Source organism: Macaca nemestrina, chromosome 10 (assembly GCF_043159975.1).
Source record: "Macaca nemestrina isolate mMacNem1 chromosome 10, mMacNem.hap1, whole genome shotgun sequence".
In the NCBI taxonomy this organism is placed as follows: Eukaryota; Metazoa; Chordata; class Mammalia; order Primates; family Cercopithecidae; genus Macaca; species Macaca nemestrina.
The window spans coordinates 94,199,861-94,222,147 of NC_092134.1; the positions used below are offsets into that span (position 1 = coordinate 94,199,861).

The 22,287-nt window shown below is 34.4% G+C and overlaps 1 protein-coding gene across 3 annotated transcripts in view; it reads left to right on the plus strand.

Annotated features, from left to right (window-relative positions):
• Positions 1-22,287, plus strand: part of LOC105470143 (ATP binding cassette subfamily D member 2) — a 66,695-nt gene that overhangs the window by 5,573 nt on the left and 38,835 nt on the right. For 2 of the 3 annotated variants that reach the window (XM_011721921.2, XM_071071890.1), the window contains exons 3-6: positions 6,331-6,446; positions 9,430-9,598; positions 10,358-10,452; positions 13,903-14,048. In XM_011721921.2, the coding sequence (XP_011720223.1) occupies positions 6,331-6,446; positions 9,430-9,598; positions 10,358-10,452; positions 13,903-14,048 (526 nt within the window). Of the gene's footprint in view, positions 1-6,330; positions 6,447-9,429; positions 9,599-10,357; positions 10,453-13,902; positions 14,049-17,222; positions 17,453-22,287 lie in introns of those variants that run through there. The other variant, XM_011721922.3, reaches the window with a different exon arrangement.

The following is a 22,287-nucleotide window of genomic DNA, read 5'->3' on the forward strand; positions in this document are numbered from 1 at the left end:
ATATTCTTACCCTGTGGCTCCTGAGTCAGATTTCCTGGATCTTACGCTGGCTTTTTTGCTTTCTAGACTGTGACCCTGGGCAAATCATGTAATCTTTTGTCCTTCAATTTCCACATTTCCGAAATAGGAGAAATGATAGCAGGGTTGTTACAAGCATTAGATAAGATCAGATATGTAAAACTTAGAACAAGGCCTGGCTCACATATATTCAATAGATGTTTGCTAATATGATCATTGCTGTAGTTTAAAGGAGCAAGTTTGAAAGTGGATTAGGAATTCAGAAGTGAAAATGGAGATAGGAAGAACCTGCACAATTTTTGTTGGAAGGGAAAGGAAAAATAATTCTATAGCAGATTTGCTGTACTATCCACCTAAAACTTTAAGTGAAATCTTATGGTAAGGACAGGATTATATTTGTATTTGAATTCTCATAATAAAATTACATATAGAACATGACATTTTCACATCAAAAGAGGAGTTTAAAGGCCATCTGGTCTAGAGCCCCAGCTTTGCCTAAAGTCACACAGGTAGTTAGCGGAAGCCCTAAGGATGGATGGCGTTCTGTAACTCCAGATGCACTGTTTTTTTCTACTGCATCATACTGCCACCATATTAGCTACATTGGAACTTACTCTGTAAGGAACGTGGGTAAGCTTGAGGCAGATTAATCATGGGACCAAATGGTTGGCAAAGAGGCATTGAAGTAGTTAGTTATGTAGAATTTCTATTACATTATTTTAAAAGACTACCACCCCTTTATTTACTTAGCATTAAGAGAATGACTGAAATTATGTGAAGAAAATAGTTACCTGAGGTCTACAACCTCAATTCTTTAACATTAGTAGGCTGCCTTTCTTCTCTTGATATCAAAAGCTGTTCTGGGCAAGGAGGCCAGTGAAAGCTATGAGGTTCCTCTGTCAATATCTTATCACACACACCTAACGAGCAGGAAAAAAGAACGTCTAAGCTACTAGCACTGCCAGTAATGTCCACATGTTTGTGATCTGTGAGTGTGAAGTAGAATATCAGGAGTAACTGAAAGACACTGCATACACTCTAGTAGCATTAGTGAATGCTTTTATTCCTAAAATGTACTACCAATAAGATTATATCCATAGCTTCAGCTTCTGCTGCATTATTGTCTCTCATTCCAATGCCAAATCATTGAAATATTATTTTATATTGTGGGCCAATTTGGATATAATTGTACTCTTTTTGACCAATGAACATAGCAGTATTATCAATACCTATCAAAGGCATACTTTAAAACTCTAATTAGGTATGCATATAAGTGACTATAATTGTTTAAAGTACAGTATATATGCCAATATGGGCATAATCATTAGTGTACCAGTTAATGAGTTGTCACAAAGTATACTGACCTTCTCACTACCAAGTAGTATTTGCTAGTTTGAAAATTACATAAATAGTATTATGTAATACATACTCTTTTATGACTAGCTTCTTTCACCCAGTATTATGCTTATGGGCTTCATCAGTGTTACCAAGTATAACCATAGTATATTTATTCTCATTGCTATATAGTATCCCATTGTATGACTATACCATTTTATTTAACCATTCTGTTGTTAGTAGACATTAGATTGTATCCAGTTTGGTGCGTATTAATAATAGTGCTGCTAAGAGCATTTTTGTCCATATCTTTTGGTGTATATATACATATCTGTGGGTACTTAACTAGAAGTAGAACTGCTAGATTACAGCCTATGCATAGGTTCAGCTTTAGCAGATTTTGTAAAGTTTTCCAAAAAAAGTTCTTTCAATTTACATTCCCAACAGCAATGTGTAAGGGTTCTAGTTCCTCCACATCATCTTTGTCTGGCTTTTTCGTTTTAGACATTCTCATGAGTGTATAGTGGTACTTCACTGTGGTCTTAGTTTGCATTTCTCTAATGACTAATGAGTTTGAGTACTTTTATTTATTCATTGGACATTTGGATAGCCTTTGTTATGATGTGCCTGTAAGTCTTTTGCTCATTTTTACATTGGTTTATCAGTTTTTTCATATTGACTTGTAAAAGTTTTTATGCATTATGTAATGAGTCGTTTGTTGGATATATAATATACATGCACACCACACACACACACACACACACACACACGCACACACACACACTTAATCTCAAATATATTTTCCCATTCTACATCTTGCCTTTTTACTCTCTTAATGGTGTCTAATAGAAATTCATACTTTTAATATAGCTTAATTCATCAATAATTTTCTTTATGGTTAGTGATTTTATGTCCTATTTAAGAAATATTTGCCTAACTCAACATTCCTTATTGTATCTTCTAGAAATTTCCTTGGTTTTTCATTTCATATTCAAATCTTCAATCATTTAGAATGGATGTTTATACGTGGTGGAGGATAGGCGCAGGTTGTAAATTTTGTCAAGATTTGTCAAGATGACAAAGAGAAAGATAATGAAGAGAAATAAACTCAGATGATAAGTTTGAAAAAAGTAGAAGAATAAACTTACTTTTTATTTTTAAAAAATAACATACCTTATTTCTTTAGATAGGTTTTAAGTTTACAAAAATTGATCAGAAGGTACAGTGGTCCTAAATACCCTCTCGAGATCCCCATAGTTTCCCCAATGCCTTATATCTTGTATTAGTGTGGAACTTTCATTACAACTGATGAACCAATATTTATTTGTTATTAACCAAAGTTCATAATTTACATTAGGCTTCACTCTTTGTGATGTATAGTTCCAAGGTTTATGATAAATATATAAGGCATACCTTAAGTTTAAAATTCTTTCCCGTTTTTCTGTGAAATAACAAGACATGTGACCAATTTTTAATATGCACTTGTTACTATCAGAGCTCAAAAGTAGCAGTAAAATGAACAGGTATCGTGTTAAATATGAAATCCTTAAATGAGGAACTTTTGACAAAATAGCTAAAAAAATATTTAGTGAAGACAAAAAGAATGTATTGACCTAGAATAAAAACTGCTTAGTATTTTAGGTCATGGATTTATATCTCTGACACTAAGGAATCTGGCCCTGTCCTAGAGGTCAGGCAATTGGCTGTTGGGTGCCTGACAAAATACTACTGGCAATACTCTCACAGTACCTGCCAAAGAAGAACTAGTAGAATAAAAAGCCACATAAAATCTGGAGGAAGTTTTTGTTATTTTATTGCTAAAAACACGAAGAAGACCCAATAGGCATTAATCTGCCAAAGCAAGACAGAAATTATCATGCCATATGAAACGCCAGTCCATCTGTGCAAATGTCTTTTCCTCTTAACAGAGGCTGTCGATGAAAACTACTATTCAAATCCCTTTTAACCCAAATTCATAAAATTCCATAATTATTTTAGATTGTCAGCTGGATTTTCTATGAGCCAAAACTATTCTTAGCATTTTAACTGATTTAGCAATTTACTATTTCGGTACTCTTTTTGTGGCTATCTAAATTTTATCACACATTTACATGTCTTTAAGAATATCTGTAGTCTGTTCCCAGTCTATTTATGTAATCACATCTTTCGCTTCTCGCTTATACCAATGCTCATGAGCCTTTTTGTTTTCCTTCTTTAGGCAAACTAACTAATTAACTTCAAGGGGACTAACAGTAGTTCTCTAGAGCAGTGATTATCAGTAGGGCTAGGAGAGGACACATTGGACTATGGTAAAACATCTCCATTAACTCATGGTGCTTCTGATAGTCCATGAAATCAGTGCTTGACATCAACTCATACTGTAAACTTAACCAATTTGTCATTCAATTAGCATTACTTGACATGTCCCTTCTCTGTGCCATTGCCTACGCGGTACTTTTAATCTATTAAAATTGTATGCCATTTTCAAGACGTCTCTCAAAATCTACTCCTCCATGAAGCATTTTCTGTCTCTTGCAGCAAGTAATAATTTTTGCCCTCTCCAAACACCTTGCATTAACTTATCCAGACTTCACTACATAATTGTTTAGGAATTTGACATCTCTCTTCTACCAAGCTATAAGCCCCCTCGGGAAAATAAAATCTGAAAATCACATTTCTTCCTCTTGTGTCCTGCAGTATCTTGCCTAATTTCTTGCACATCTAGGTGTCCAGTAAATACTTGCTGGGTGAATTTTACCTTATGTTGTGCAGGTATCCCTTTCAAAATAAGTTGAGCTGTCTATGTGCAAAAAAAGTAAAAATATCTGATAATTACAACAAGGCATAAAATATATATTTGCACTGAAATCCTTTGAGATAAATTAGAGTGAACTAAATATCAAAATGGGCATGGGGCTATCTATATCACTGCTACTTTCTTCCTTAATTTATAATATCTAGCTTGGAAATTTGAAGATAATCTATAGAAAGACCAGCTAGAGAATCAAAGTGATAAAAAGATTAAAGTAACAACCTGGAGAATGTAATTTTGAATACTAAAACAAAAATTGAGTGGATATACAATAATAGCAACGACAACTAGAAAAAATAATAACTGCTGATATTTAGAGCACTTACTGTGGGCCACGTATTAGACTAGCACTTTATTTGGTTTTCACCAATAACCCTTAGAACCCTAAGAGATAGAGCTGTTTGAGATAGTTATGTACCTCATTTTACAGGTGAGAAAATAGGTGTGGAGAAGTGTCTTGCCTACTTACCTTACTATTTGCTCATGAGGAATAAAGCCTAGATTCAGACCTAGTCTAATTCCTAGCTCTTAACCATAATTCTCCATTGACAGTAATTTTGGATGTTCATCCATCCATCCATCCATCCATCCATCCATCCATCCATCCATCCATCTACTCATCCATCCATTCAATACACATTAAGGAGTACTATGTGTTAGACACTATGCTGAATACTAGGAAAAAAGAATAAAACACACAGTCTTGACTTTCGAAGAAATTAAAGTTCACTGAAAGAGACAAGGATTCCTAGGAAAACCTTTAGTAAAGTGTTAACTCTTAAAGAAGGAGAAAAAGTTAAGCAAGAAAGGAAGGAAAATATATTAAAGTCCAAAGAAATCACATATACAAATGCCAGAGGATTAACAAAGAGTATGTCATGTATGGGGTGCTGCTGGAGCATAGGGTGAAGGATGGTTGAGAAAGGTAGACAGAGACTATATTATGAGAATCAGCTAATTTACATTTCTATTAAAGAAACCACACCACAAATATTTGCTTATTAGTTAGTAGTATTAATATTTAATTACCAGATCAATACTATTTTATTGCCCGGTAGGTATTTTATTTTATTTTATTTTATTTTATTTTATTTTATTTTATTTTATTTTATTTTTGAGGCAGCGTCTCTCTCTGTCACCCAGGTTGGAGTGTAGTGGCGTGATCTCTGCTCACTGCAACCTTTGCCTCCCAGGTTCAAGCAATTCTTGTGCCTCAGCCTCCCAAGGAGCTGGGACTACAGGGATCTGCCATCACGCCTGGCTAATTTTCGTTTTTTCAGTAGAGATAGGGTTTCACCGTGTTGACCAGGCTGGTCTCAAACTCCTGGCCTCAAGTGATCTGCCTGCCTCGGACTCCCAGAGTGCCAGGACTACTGGCATGAGCCACCACTCCAGTCTGCCCAGTAGTACTTTATTGCACCCTCCTCAGGGCAGGGAGTCCAATATGGAAAGGGTTGAAAGAATGCTAAATGAAAATAGTCTTAGTTCCTTTTGATTTATTTGTACCAAGTCTCATTTTGGAAAAGTAATAAAACAAGAGGAACTTTAAACAAAATCTGATACAAACACTGTTATTTCTCTCCTCTCCTCTCTGCTCCTCTCTCTTCCTTTATTTTCCCCTTCCCTTCCCTTCCCTTCCCTTCCCTTCCCTTCTTTTTCCTTCCCTTCCCCTCCCTTCCCCCTCCCTTCCCCCTCCCTTCCCTTCCCTTCCCTCTTTTGAGAGGGGGTCTCACTCTGTGGCCCAGGCTGGAGTCCAGTGGCATGATCTCGGCTCGCTGCAACCTCCACCTCCCAGGTTCAAGTGATCCTCCTGCCTCAGCCTCCCAAGGAGCTGGGACTACAAGCACACGCCACCACATCTGGCTTATTTTGTATTTTTAGTAGAGACAGGGTTTCACCATATTGGCCAGGCTAGTCTCGAATTCCTGACCTCACGTGATCCGCCCACCTAGGCCTCTCAAAGTGCTGGGATTACAGGCATGAGCCACTGCACCTGGCCCAAACACTGAATTTTCAATGATTCATTATATTTCTAGAAAATTGCTACTAGTAACGAAAAATTAATATGTGGTTGTTTTAGCCACAATTTAGTTTGTATAATATAAAACATTAAGTTACTAAAAAAAAAAAAACTCAATAGTTTTGTAATTTGCTTTTATATCTAGAGGATGGCCAAAAGCAAGTCATGGTTAGTGAACGGACAGAAGCCTTTACCACTGCTCGAAATTTACTGGCCTCTGGAGCTGATGCTATTGAAAGGATTATGTCTTCATACAAAGAGGTACTTGCATTTCTTATTGTCAATTCGATTAAAATAAAATTTATGAAAATCAAGCAAAATGTCAATTACCAGTATACTTAGTATTTTGGAAACATATCTTTTCTCTGCCAAAATTGCTGAGTATAATCAAGATTAAGGGCAGCAACTCCCCAGTGTAATGCTGCTAATATCCTTTGTTTTTATACTATCAATTGTTACTTCTCTTTGTCTCTCTATAGTATGTTATCTTTGTTTTACATTGTAAAGAAACCCTTAGGTATGAACTCCGGAGGCAGAGTGCCTAAATTTTCGTTTTTGCTCCAGTATTTACAAATTATGTGACCTTAGCTCAAGTTCCCTAACGTGTCTGTGTCTCTGTTTCTTCATCTATAAAATGGGGATAATGATAACACTGACTTGTGGGGTTGTTGTGAGCTGATACATGTAGAATATTTAAAACAGCACATATTAAACACTCAATAAATGTTAGCTAATAACATTTCTTATATATCTTGCAAGCTTTTACCTTTCCTTTGTTAAATGGGTAATACCTTCTTACCATTCCGCATTCCTTCTGCAGAGTTTGAGTCTTCCTCTTTTGTGTCCATCTCAGTGTATATCTGATGTTTCATCACATTATAACTGTCTATATTGCCTGCATCACACCACTCAGCTCCTTGAAGCAGGAACTGTCTTACTCATCTTTACATTCCTAATATCCATTTTCATACTTGCAATACTGTATATGGTTAATAAATATTTGTTGACAAAATAATAATAAGACCTGCAGATACCACAGGACCAACGTTAAAATTACTTAATTTAATTCAGATATTATATAATCTTCCCATAAAAGTTATTCTCACTACCAATTACTCTTACGGCTATCATATTAATATAAATTCTAGAACATCATTATAAATTTAGCTGCATATTAAGTCAGCCTTGAATAAACTATATAAAAGAGTTACAAAGGGCTAGCAAGCAACTCAATTTTTTTAAAAAGTTCAAATAGTAATGTTGATAATCTGGAGACAGTCTTTGGGATAGATTTGTTGATGTAATAAATTACTTAATATTAAAATTAAATGACAAATCAAGATTTTGTTTATCGCACATTAAAACATTGTGCTATCTAAGTTAGAGAAATGATATCAATTAGTTTTTCTAAACTGTCTCCAACTCAACAAATTATTGCATTTTGCCTTATTTTGCTTGAATTGACTTTTAATCATAAAATGTTCACTTCTAAAAATTCTTGTACTGCTGTGACGGCACATGAAAGCACCCACCATGTGTTCTCTGCTAGCACCAGAGGGACCAAGTTTCCTTTGTAGAGTTAGGGTTCTTTTTTTTTTTTTTTTTTTTTGAGACAGAGTCTCGCTTAGTCGCCCAGGCTGGAGTGCAATGGCGCGATCTCGGCTCACTGCAAGCTCCGCCTCCCGGGTTCACGCCATTCTCCTGCCTCAGCCTCCCCAGTAGCTGGGACTACAGGCGCCCGCCGCCTCGCCCGGCTAATTTTTTGCATTTTTAGTAGAGACGGGGTTTCACCGTGTTAGCCAGGATGGTCTCGATCTCCTGACCTCGTGATCCGCCCGCCTCGGCCTCCCAAAGTGCTGGGATTACAGGCGTGAGCCACCGCGCCCGGCCTGTAGAGTTAGAGTTCTAAGACAAATTCCCTGTCTTGTACCCCAAAGTAATTTGTCTACCGGCACATTCTTAGTTTTTTTCAGACACTTCTGCTGTCTTCACACTCCATCATGGTCCACTGATTCATTGCCTCCTGCCTTTCTTGAATTGACCTCTACTTGTGGTTTTGGAATTCTTTTCCATGCAAATATTTATATTTGCCCAGGTTTCACTTGAATCCATATTTTGTTAATCTTTAAATTTGTTTTCCTCTACTTGGCAACTAAGAGGTTCTTCTAGATAACATTAGAAATCATTTAAATAGCTATAACATTAACATACAGAAATGAAATAATAGTGTAATTACAGATCTCTCAGTAGAGATGTGTGGTAGAAGGCTTTTAATAATAATACCTACACATTTACTGCTTACGTTTTGCATACACAGAAATTTTACACAAATGTCGACATTGTTGTATTCTGCAATTTATTAAGAAATATTTATTTCTGAGATGTCTTGATTATTCTTGTGCATTCTTGTGCAAGAACTATCCTTAGTTCTTGTGCATTCTTTTTCATTGAGACACATGTTCTTGATAAGAAATGAGTCACCTTTCACAGTACCCTGATAACAAGGTGTTCTTTTAATAGAAAAACAGCAGTAGGTTAACCAAAGTAAACAGCTGAAAGAATAGGAACAAGGCACCATTCCATTGAGCTTTGTGGACTAAAGTAGAGATTTAGCTCATCTTATAATCTTACCTAGAAAAAAAGAATATATTTAATGTTTTTCTTTGGGCATATAAATCATGTTTGGCTTCAAAAGAAGCTGGATCCTGGGAATTATACTGAAAAGGATTTGAAGCTTTTCATTGAGCTTGCTCTCAATATTGGTATCCTTCCAAATATAGTAATTTTGACAATCAATTTGGCTTGGAAACATTCATTTCATAATAGGACAAATGTACTTTTCTCCTACTTAAAATCTTCTATTTTAAATAGAAAAAAGATACAAAAAATAAAAGATTATAATTTCATTGAATGACCTTAAGCTTTCCACAAAATTTTTAATTTATTGGAAATGAATTTCATCATGTAAACAGAGGCCAAGTCAGAAATTTGACTGAATGATCCTTAACTCTCATTAATATTCTAAAATCTGTGTATTATGTTTTATAATTTCAATCAAACATGTTATGGTGTTATAGTGCTGTCTTGTACTGTCATTTGTTTTAGTTTTCAGATGTATTATATATCTCATGTATAATACGATAGGATCTTCAACATTAAGTCAAGAAACTTATATGATTACATATTTATTTATTTATTGTCTTGGGTCTAGTAACTCTATTTTATCTCTCTGCATTACTTTCAGGTAACTGAATTAGCAGGCTACACTGCTCGAGTGTACAATATGTTTTGGGTCTTTGATGAAGTAAAAAGAGGCATTTATAAGAGAACTGCTGTCATTCAAGAGTCTGAAAGCCATAGCAAGAATGGAGCTAATGTAGAATTACCGCTCAGTGACACATTGGCAATTAAAGGTATTAAACTCAAGTGCTTTTGTATTTTCCTACATGTAAGTGTTTATCAACAGAACCAAAGTTTAAGAAGATAGCTTTTAGTAGTTACAAGGAACCAACATTTAAATAACCAACATTATTTAAACAGCAATCCCTAATATAAGTGTTGCAATTTGAGGGGTGGTGACTGATATTACCACAAAAACACAGTGTTATGCTACTTTTATTTAGGACACAAATTTCCAAATTATTTTTGGAAACTGAACATATGGCATAATGAATCATTTGCTTTTAAAATTCAACTAACAAATAGAATTCGATCTAATGTCATGTTGTTCTTCATAATACTGTTTCTAAACTTAAGTTTGGTTACATATTTTTTTTAATTGCGTTATTCTCTGTCGTAATTCCCTTTTTTGCAGCACTGTGTTTTTTTTTTTCTATAGAAATGTTAATTTAGGGAAATAGAGTATTTGTCAAAATTAGGGCTGGGTTATTTCAGATTGTATAGCTTTGCTATTGTAATGATGTTGACATTCGATTATTATAAAATAATGTTTCTCAGAAAGATATTCCAAGTAGATGTGTCAATATGTACAAAATTGCATTACATTAAACCTTGCCTCAGGTCTGGATATCTATATTTACATTTGTTTCTGTAATTTACTACTGTGAATTATCTTTATAATTGAAATTACCTGTTAGACTGCATTATAATTTAAGTTGTTTAATCAGAAACCCATGATAATGTTTGTATCTTACACTTTTTCTTAATTACAGGAAAAGTTATCGATGTGGATCATGGAATTATTTGTGAAAATGTTCCCATAATTACACCAGCAGGAGAAGTGGTGGCTTCCAGGCTAAACTTCAAAGTAAGATGATATTCAAGAATCTTCTGATTGTTGCCATCACACTAATACAAACAACTCAGAATTCATGTACCTTATGTTAAATACTTGGAGGAGCATTTGGAAAGGGGAAATCAAGAAAGGTATGCACAGTGGCTCAATTACAGAAGCAGTTACCCCTTAGAAAGCAGAGAGAAAAGAGAAATTTGATTTCTACTGCTTTATTGCCAGGTCGAAAATCAAAATTATAGTGCACAAGGTAATTTTGGGGAACAATAGGAAATTTCATCAGAAATTTGTATCTGGAAATAAATTTTCATTTTTTGCCCTATAGAAATTACTTTTTAAAAAGCCTATACTGTAATATATTTACTAAAATATGAATAGATGTCATTAGCAAGTTTAATTTTGTCAATATACATTCTGTGACTTAAATTTTTAAAATAAATTACATGTACTAATGTACAATTATAATCAGAAGATCTATGGATTGGAATTTAGTTTTTAATTCTGTTGACAATAATTTCTCATTCTTGTGTACTGATTACAAAAACTAAAAAGTAAAAGTATCCAATAAACCTGAGTCTCTGACTTAAGGCATTATAAAATTCAAACACACATTTTGGGATTGAAGCACAAAATAATTTGCTGACAAGTATTAATGACTATAATATAGCAAGTTGAGCTAGGTTCAAACAAAGAAATGATTTGACTTGATAAAATAATTGCAAACATGACAAACATATGCTAATTAATGATTTTAGTATGGACTTTAGTCAAGGTTTAATTATTTAAGATGTATTTGCAAATGTTTTGGGTTACTGAGAGTTGAAAGGAGAGGATGAGTAGCATCGAACAGGGTAAAATCCTGTGTCAGTAAATTTAAAGAAATTGTATTTTAGCTGCAATTTGGTCAGACTTTATTTTTCCATGTGTAGACCTACTAGGATCTGAACACAAGTACCAATTAGGTACTAATGGCATACATATTTAACTATTTATTAATGGTTTCACAGTTTATAGTTTATGATTTTATAGAGAGGGTTTTTTTTTTGGTCAGGATAGGTTTTATAATATCAACTCTTGTTGCTCTATTTATTAAATAAATAGTGTATGTGTCTTGAGCTTTGCTTACTAACTACGTTAGTGTGGGCATATCACACTCTTTCTGCAGAAAAATATAGAGAAGTTTCTTTTATATAAAATGAACTAAACTAAAAATACTCAATCTAGTGAAAGTATCTTAGAAGATTTGAAGTTGTACAAAGATATGTGTTAGTAAAGTACACTTTCTTCATAATTACTTATTTCTAACTCAGAGAATTATATTTAAATTCTCAGGTACCTAAAATATAATAGGAAGTTCTGTATCCTCTCCATAGATTGAAAAATAAGTTTCTAGAGGAAAGGATCTCATACCTTTGTTAGCCTTCAGGATTAAAAAATCATTTGCAGGCCAGGCATGGTGGCTCATGCCTGTAATCTCAGCACTTTGAGAGGCTGAGGTGGGCAGATCAGCTGAGGTCAGGAGTTCAAGACCAGCCTGGCCAACATGGTGAAACCCTGTCTCTGCTAAAAACACAAAAATTAGCCGGGCATTGTGGCAGGCACCTGTAATCCCAGCTACTCAGGAGTCTGAGGCACAAGAATCGCTTGAACCCAGGAAGCAGAGGTTGTAGTGAGCCAAGATCATGCCACTGTACTCCAGCCTGAGACAGAATAAGACTCAGTCTCAAAAAATAAATAAATATATATATGAATTTTTAAAAGTTTAAAAATTATTTGCAGAAGAAAAGTTAGTGAGTGTGAGACAAAAGAATTCTAAGCATCAGAGAACTTTATGCTGAGAAAATATTAATATTAATGTAGAAAGTCTCCAATTACCCCTCAAAATGTGTTAAATTTCTTAGAATTCCTAATAGAGAATGGCCTTATTAAAATATTTTGCCAATGTGCTTTTCGCCATGGTATATATGTTTTTAAAAAATCATTTGGAAAATATTTACGCTTCTACAAAATTTAACTTTTCTCTAGTGGAAGCTTTTTCTCTAGTGGCAGAGCACAGGCAGATAACAAATTAATTTTTTCTAGCTTCTTCCTGAGATTTTCTTGGTATGCTAGCAATATAATACTCTTTCATTTTTGAGTTTCAGTATAATATATTCTACATTATTGATACTTGAATATTGGTGTCCATTCTAAACAAAGCTAGATCTACAGCCATCCTGTAAATTTCTGATATTTATTTTTTGGGTATCACTGATTATAAAATTTCGTTTGCTCTTGGTAGAAGTAAATATAAATTTTAAATGGTGTTTCTATTGCTTGTTCTTCACTATACCCTTTAAATACCGTAATAAGACAACTTCTTCATCCTATTATGTGGAATGGGAACTCATGAAATTTAACAGTTTAAATGTCAATAATAAGAGAAAATAAACGGAATCATCCAATAAATAATAAATAAATAACCTCTGTTTTATTTATGAATATTATATATATATTATTCATATATACGTAATGTTCTATATGTGTGTGTTTTAATTCATCCCTAGACATGAGACTAAAATACAATCCTCTTTCTTTCCTCTATCCTTGGTTTGTTAAAGGTATTTCCTCCATCTGTGAATAAAGCAGAATTTGAATCATCTTCTCTCTCTGATTATGGGCTTTTGTGATTTTTGTAGCATTTCAGACGGCTGAAGTATAAAACTAAACAACCCAGCTGACTCCTTGGATAACTGTGATTTGTAGCTATTAACTGCAGTTAATTTTCAGTTGTATTTGAATTCAATGTAAATTTAATTCAATATTAATATCAAAATATAATGTAATATATTTTTATTTATTTTATTTTATTTTATTTTTTTAGAAACAGAGTCTCTCTCTGTCGCCCAGGCTGGAGTGCAGTGGCCTGATTTCGGCTCACTGCAAGCACTGCCATTCTCCTGCCACAGCCTCCAGAGTAGCTGGGACTACAGGCTCCTGCCACCACGCCCAGCTAATTTTTTGTATTTTTAGTAGAAACAGGTTTCACCCTGTTAGCCAGGATGGTCTCGATCTCTTGACCTCGTGATCCGCCCACCTCGGCCTCCCAAAGTGCTGGGATTACAGGTGTAAGCCACTACATCCCACATTTTTATTTAAATTTTTATGATTTGTCTTATTTCCCAAGCAGTTGTTTTTCTCTATGTGTATGTGGTATCTGATAACAAATTATAATTTTGGAAAGCCAGTGCCCATTTCGAGAAGATTCATTTCCTTTGGAATTGAATTATGTAATGATGCTTTTAGCTTCAGAGAATAGTCAAAAGCCAAACTTTTTCTCAACCCTGAAAAATATTTTTCCTTGATCTCTTGCCCATTCTGGGTTATCATGTGTTTGAACATTTAAAAAAAATAATTCACTTTTAGGTGCTGCCAAAAGAAATCATTTTAAACTATTGCAGTTTGTAATTTTATTTCTTACTTTAGGTAGAAGAAGGAATGCATCTTTTGATAACTGGTCCCAATGGTTGTGGGAAAAGTTCTCTCTTCAGAATTCTAAGTGGGCTCTGGCCTGTGTATGAAGGAGTCCTCTATAAACCACCTCCTCAACATATGTTTTATATTCCACAAAGGTAAGTATATCTTTTTACATTACAAGAAACAATGTCCTTTTGCTCTTGAATTGTCTTGATTCCTCAAGCTCCTCAGTTTATATATCTTTAAGAATGTTTTTATTAAGAGAAACTATTAAGGAAATAAAAATTCACTTAGCCCAACATGTTTTATTACTGCTTTGATTGTAATACTCTCTAGGACAATAGCACTTCCTTTCATTTTCACGTCTGTCTAGATGGAATAAATACACAGAGACTGCAGATGTTAGTCTCAAGGAATAACAAGCAGGCTGTTCCAGAGAACGATTAGATTGCCTGAGATGTCAGATTATCTCTTCTCACAGAAAAAAAATAACACCTGGATAAGTATACAGCTCTCTCCATCAAGCTGCATACATTCACATATTCTAAAATTGTTCATTTCTATTCGAGCCTCCATAAAATAGCCTTTACACTTATGCTATATGATTATTTAATGATTTATAACTTTCTTAAGTAAAATTTTTTTACTGTAAGAATGAGAATCATGTAAACATAGAAAAAGAACATTATTTCTTCAGAGCTCTTTAGCTGTCGTCTTCCCTGAGAACAATTAGAAAGGTCTAAAATTAAAAGTTATACACTGAGAATTTGGAATATTCATTGTGGATAAGAGAAGATGAAGTTTGAAGAACTTCCTCATGTTAATTGGACCCAGTAATTTTTCCATCTGTCATCATCCTGGTTACATAGACATTCCATAGAGCACTCCTACTATGTCAGAGGACTGTTTTGTGGAATCTAACAAGCACCTAGGCTGGAAGTATAGTACAAACACAAACATAAAAGTCACATCAAGTATGGTGCTCTCATATGTCTCTTTTGTCCCTGTGCCTTTGCCTGAATGTACTGTACAATCCTGTGTACTGGCCTAATTTTTAGACCAGACATAGTAGTTAGGCAGATGAGGTTTTGTGGGCTTTTTTCTTTAAAGATAGACCTATGGTAGTAGTAGGAAGCTGCCTGGAATATAGGAAAATGAAGAACTGCGTTGGCTGAAAATGCTGGACATAAGCAATGACATAGATATTTGTATTTAACACAAAATAGATAACATCTTGTGACACCAGAAATATTGTCCCTTTCCGTCTATGCTTTCAATTCCTTTGGGAAACATTCTGATTCTGAAAGCTAAATTATACTGCCAAAAGTTTCTGTTTTAGACATTAATATGCTTGGCTGACTTTACTTTTTTATTTAGGTTAGAAGGCATAGAATTATGAAGAAAATTTTCTATTATATCATATAATTTGATTCTCTCGATGCAAGTAAAAGTACATAAATAAATTACATATTTTTAGCTATAGTTGTTGTATATAACTTTGACCTGAACAGTATAAGACATTTTCAGAGAATACGAAAGTGAAGAAATTCTAGCCTTTGCTTGCAGAGATACTCGACCATGTTACTTTGCAACAAACATAAATTACTAGGAAACTTTTTCTTAATTAGGAAATTTACTGTTGCCTAAGCAAATAAATCAACCACAATCTAGTTAAGGAGAAAAATAACAATGAGAACTCTACTTTTAAGGCTAAAATGTATTTTAATAATTACTGTTAAAAGTCATTTACCTTGATTCTATGGCTTTTAGAAACATGAACATTTGGGTATATGTTGAAAGTTTTATGGGACCATTATCCTTGCTAAAACCATACAATTTATTTAAATGCATATGTAAACTGAGAATCTAAATGTAGTCTTTGTTTCTTACATTCTAAAAGCTGCTGATTTTTTCAAGTAAATTTTAAAAATAATCTTACATATGTTTATGGTGTAAAAGAAAGCTGCTATGCAATGTATTTCAAAATATTTGTTGGTAGGTAACTGCCTTCTGTTATTCTCATTAGTAAATATTATAATCTGGCTGGGTGCAGTGGCTCACGCCTGTAATCCTAGCGCTTTGGGAGGCCGAGGTGGGCGGATCACCTGAGGTCAGGAGTTCAAGACCAGCCTGACCAACATGGAGAAACCCCATCTCTACTAAGAACACAAAATTATCCGGGCATGGTGGCCCATGTCTGTAATCACAGCTACTTGGGAGGTTGAGGCAGAAGAATCACTTGAACCCAGGAGGTGGAGGTTGCAGTGAGCTGAGATCACGCCATTGCACTCCAGCCTGGGCAATAAGAGCGAAACTCCACCATACACACACACACACACACACACACAAATATATATATATAAATATAAATATATTTGTATACAAATATTTATATATTAAAATATATATTATATATTTATATATAATCTAACTTATTGCATTAATTCATAATAATTGAACATAAGTTAACTACTAGTTTAGCAGCAAAAAAATAAAATTTCAATATAGAATTGAGACTTATGTATGAACTTCACAAGTCATAAAACAGACCTTTACAAAAATCCGCCTGTATTCACTTTTTGTGATTGAAAGACTTCTGGGTAGGGGATGAATCTCTTTATGGATTGATCAGAATGTATGTTAATTGTTACTTCCATGGAAGAAAAATAGAGTATATTTTGTAAAAGTAGATTTATAATGATGTCATGTAGTGCACAGAAGAAAGAAGTGAACCACTAAGGAAAAGTTCTAATTAACTATATTAGGCAATATATTTTTTTAACCAAATCTTCACAAAGAATGCTGCTATAGCTCAGTTCATAAGCTTGGAAACCTGAATTCCTAAGAAATTATAAAACCACCTCAATGTTTTCCCAGCTAGTGTTATGTAGTATTTTAGCAGTGTTAATAATGAGAACCAGATAAAAGAAAATCTTGGCTTTCGTTGAAAAATACACACACACAAAAACGTTGGCAGATAAATTAGTTTCAAAACAGCTTCCTCTTATCCTATCCTTATTAATGATGACATATGATCATTAGTGGAGCATCAGATACATTTTTGGAAAGAAATGTTTCATCAAAATGTAGATTAATCATTCTAAATCTATGGAATGGTGTATGTTAAAATGCTTAGTATTTCTCAGCTAATACTTTAAATGAGTATTCTGGAAATTTTAGGCTGTTTGAGTTTCTGAGCCATGTGAATGTACTCCTTAAGGTGATGACTGAAACCCACTGCTCTCTCCTATATTAGCCATACCTGACCTCAGGAAAAGTCTTTCATTTGGACATAGATCCTGAATTTCTTCTGTCAATTCTTGTTGCAGTTTATCTGTCTTCCCAATCCCTAAGGAGAGATTTGCGATCCCCTGCTCTCACTTTCACAAATCCACTAATTTATGGTCTATTTGTTACTTCCTAATCCCCTGGTAAGTTTCTGTCTTCATCCATGACAGCCCTAAACCCACCCTTTTATTTGTTTATTTTGTTCACCTGCTAACAAAATTTTATAGTATGCTAACAATCACCAAAATAATAAATTGGAATATTTAGTGGGAGTTGGGAGTAGAGAGAGAGTGGGAGAGAAGCAACAGAGGAAGGGAGGGAAGGAAGAAAGTTAGATGATAATAGATATTTGCTGACAAAATATATTTTGCTCAGAGCAAAATCTTGCTTTCTTTTGTACTAGTTTTTAAAAATAATACTCCAGAAGATAATTTGCATACATCACATTACAGTTGGGCCTCCGTATCTGCAGCTTCCACATCCTTGGATTCAACCCACCATGAATAAAAAATATTTTAAAAATAAACACTAAAAACAACAACATAACAATAAAAAATCACACAAACAGAAAACCAATGCATAGTATTTGTATTGTGGTAGGTATTACAAGTAATCTAAACATGATTTAAAGTATATAAGGGGATGTGTGTAGGTTATGTGCAAATACTATGGCCATTTTATATAAAGGTATCTGTGGATTTTGGTGTTTTCTGGGGTCCTGGAAACAATTCCACCATGGGCACCAACCCATCATGTAATTCTAACACTTATGCTCTTACTACCTACCCTTCCTTGGCAGAAATATCTTGAAAAAGAAATTTTAATCATAATTCTTACTATTCAGATTTACTATACAGGCCCAAATACTAAGGCCCACAAGATCTGAAATAGATTCAGGCTTCCCATAATGGTGTACAAAAAGGTAACTTGTATAAACTTCTGCCCATCCATGACTTTGGAGTCTGAGAAGCAAAAGGTTAGGAAAGTGAAAGAAGGATTATAAGTATAGAATTAAATCTGATCAAATTTTTTTTAAAAGAAAGACAAAGAAAAAAGGGGGAGAAATAGCTGGAGTATTGTGCTTCATGTCAGAGAAATACAATTTTTTTCATTTAGTCTTTTTAGGATAGACAATAATTAGGATGTAGTCTGATTATGATGTTTATGTATCATTTAGTTATAAATAAAAACATTCAACTAACTGAAATAAAAACCAGAAATAAGTGCCTCAAGAAAGGCAAGAAATGCTATGGATGTTCAACATGAGGAAAAAATAGAACAGTGTGTCAATTTGACCTGAGTTTTGAAAGTAACTCAGGATTTGAACAGTTGCCATGGATTGCATCAGTTTCTCAAATTTCTGAATAGGTAAGAAATACCACAGATTCAAGTAAGCAGAAGTTTTTGGTTTTTTTGGACATTTTTGGATAGCATACTGTTCTTTCCCACTCTCCTCTAACACATGATGCTGAGAAAAGAAAGCATTTATTAGACTCATCCCCACTAATAAGAAGTCATCAGTACATACTGGAAATAATAGTGCTCATCCTCTCGGTCCTTACTCATTGCTGCGCTGTTTCTTTTAGCTGAAGTTCTTTGATTTAATTTTTTAAGCTTTTTTTTTAGTACTTTGGATGTTTGCCATTTTCCCAGTCTCTCGCTAAGGAGCTCAATCTGCTCTCTAGAAGTAAGGGACACAATTTTATATGTTAAATTGCTTCTGAAAAAGCATAATAAAAGATGACGGTAGCTTTTGCGTCCTCAACACTCATTATTTTTTGTTTCCTTTTTACAGAAGATGTTCTGAAATTATGAGTAACATTTTACTTATCAGCTCAATATGTGTTTACTTCTAGCTATTAACTACTACTTCATTCCCAGGGTTGTATGCTCAAGTACCATGTTACTTTATCTCCTTGATTATATATAAATACTACTTAATAAATAAAGTTATGAATCACATTTTGAAGTTGTATGCAGCATAACAACATTTTATGCAACATAAAAGTCTTAAATTTGATTGTAAGCAGGAATGGTAATATCACTAATTAGATTGTATAGGAAATTAAATATAGATAATAACTTTATTTCTATCTTGTTATGCATGAATAATACATATTAATTATTTTCTGCATAAGTTATGCTAAATAGAGTATTTTTAAGTAATTAAATTGAATTTCAAAGGGATTATAGACTTTACTTAGCATTATATGGAATTTCAGAGCCAGAGTTAGACTATACCAAGTCTTTGAATACAAATCTTCTGTACTCACTGCCTATCATTTTCAGATTAATAGGATTATCTTATTTAAGCATCTTCTTATGATGAAAAAAACCCTACTGTTTTTTATCTTAAATATTTTCTCAGATAATCATAATAAAGTCTCTATTACTTTCCTGATTTTCTGAGGAATAACAAAATATCTTTCTTTATAATTTGTCTTCACTTTTCAAAAATGTCTGTATTCTTAACAGTTTTCTTTTTTCTTTTTCTTTTTTTGAGACAGAGCGTCACTCTGTCATCCAGGCTGGAGTGCAGTGGCGCAATTTCAGCTCACTGCAGCCTCCACCTCCTGGGTTCACCATGGTACCACCATGCACGGCTAATTTTTTATTATTTGTACTGACAGGGTATTCCTATGTTACCAGGCCTAATCTTGAACTCCTGGCCTCAAGTGATCATCCCACCTCAGCTTCCCAAGTAGCTGGGATTACAGGCACCCACCACCAAACCCAGATAATTTTTGTGTTTTTAGTAGAGTCAGGGTTTCACCATGTTGGCCAGGCTGGTCTTGAACTCCTGGCCTCAAGTGATCCACCCGCGTTGGCCTCCCAAAGTGCTGGGATTAAACGCATGAGCCACTGTGCCTGGCCATTGTATTCTTCAACTGTTTTTCTAAGGAAGAAGATCTATGACATGAAATCTCAGCCTTTACAAGTACTAGTATATTTATGTTTTCTTTGATATCTTTATTTGATATCCATATTTTCTTTGATGGCATTGCCGCTTCTTCCCTTTAATGATATAGTGTGTGTGGCTTAAAAATTACATGAATTAAAATTGATTTTATCCTGAGAATGTTGTGACCTCTTGAGATAACTGATGGGTCCTCGGCATCTTGTACCAGGATTGAGCGTCTCTAGGGCATTGTTATTTTTTATAATTAACAATGTATCAAACAATTAGTGTGTGCTAGTCACAGTTCTACCTATATTATGTAAGTTTCTTATTTTTCTGTATGACAACCTATAAAGTTGGTATTAGTTCCCTATTTTGTGAGAAAAAGAGGTTTAAGTCCTCCAGTGGATAAATGCTGGAGCTAGAATATGAACTCAGGTGTGCCTTACCCTAAAGTCATTTTGCCTTATTGGTATCAACAGGGGCATGTGTATGAAAAATTACTACTCTTTATCCTGACCTTGCAAGTATTACCAGCTAATGTTGTTTTCTTGGTGTGCTGATCTGTACTAATATCAAACTGTGGTTTGGAGGCAGAGGTCTTCAGGGCAATTAAGTCAATTTTAACATACATTTTAGCATAGGTACTTGGCCATCATTCAGATATGTTAAGGTGAAAGAAGCTATATTCTCATATGAAAGTGAAATTTTAAAAAATGTAATGGTGTTCAATTCATTTTCAAATTGAATTATATTCTCTACTCTTTCCTATTCTTCTAAAATTCATTTCTCTATAAATATTTAAAGAATTTTTCAAAAATAGTCCCTTAATTTTAAATTAGGATTCTTGTTGAGATATAAAACAAGCAAACCTTAGTTTTCAGGATGCATTATGGCATAAAAAAATTGTGACTTACCCTTTACGTCATCAAAAAAAGAGATTGTTTCTTGCAACAGAGTGAAGACTGTGTTTTGTTTCAGGAAGTTCTGCAGAAAGGGCGTGATACATTGACACAACTGTCCTGTGCACTAAGAAGTACTTGCACCAAATAAGCCTTTTGGATATTTTAAAATATGAAGTTCTGGGTTGGGCCTGGTGGCTCATGCCTGTAATCCCAGCCCTTTGGGAGGCTGAGGTTGGATAATCACTTGAGGCCAGGAGTTCAGATTAGCCCTGGCAACATAGGGGGACCCTGTCAATACAAACAATAAAAAACTAGCCGGGCATGGTGGTACTTGCCTATAGTCTCAGCGACTTAAGAGGCTGAGGTGGGAGGATTGCTTGAGTCTGGGAAGTTGAGGCTGCAGTGAGCCATGACTGTACCACTGCACTCTGGCCTGGGCAATAGAGTGAGATGCTATCTCAAAAGAATAAACATAAAAATAAGCCAAAAAAATAAAAACTATGACGTTCCATTTTCTATTGTTTCTATATGAATGACTTCCAAATCCAAGATTTCTTCTTTGTAGGGATCAGGGAACTCTATGTTATATATCAACATTGTTTAACCCACACATATAAAACCAGATGATGACTATTAACTAGAAAGCACATGAGATCAGGTCAGAAGAACTGATTTGCCTCTTTTCTCTATGGAGGAAAGAAAGGGTGCTGGTAAAGTATTCTCAGTAAGATCCTTGCTTTTTTTCTTTTTATCCAAGATCTCAGATTTTAAAAATGAGGATGTGGTCTGGAAAAGGATTTAAGCAAGAATCTGGGGAATGCCGTTTTAAATATCTTAATCTCATTTTTCCTATAGGTCTCTAGCTTTTGGACCTGTAGATTCTTAATGAATATCTAGCTGCCAAAAGGCAAACAGGGTGCACCTCTTGAGGACAAGGAGTGTGTTTATTTAAGAAAGAGGCAGGTTAGCAGACCACTGGCTGAGTGGAATATGGGTCTATAAAAGCCACTGGAATAAAGGAGGAATGTGATGTGGCTTAATCCAGAGCTTCTCACAGAACTCTATACCTATGTACTGTGCCAATGTATATGTAGGTTACATATCCATTGTCCTGCTGCCCTCAAAGCAAAGAAATCTGGTTTGGAGAACAGGGGTTGTACTGGAACAGACTTTGCCCATGTTGAGTCACTGTTGAACAAACTTTTATAGATTAAATGCTAGAAAAGGCATCCACATGTCTCTGTATAGCACTGGCAGGATCCTAGTAAATATATCGTAATTGTGCAATAAATATCTGATAAG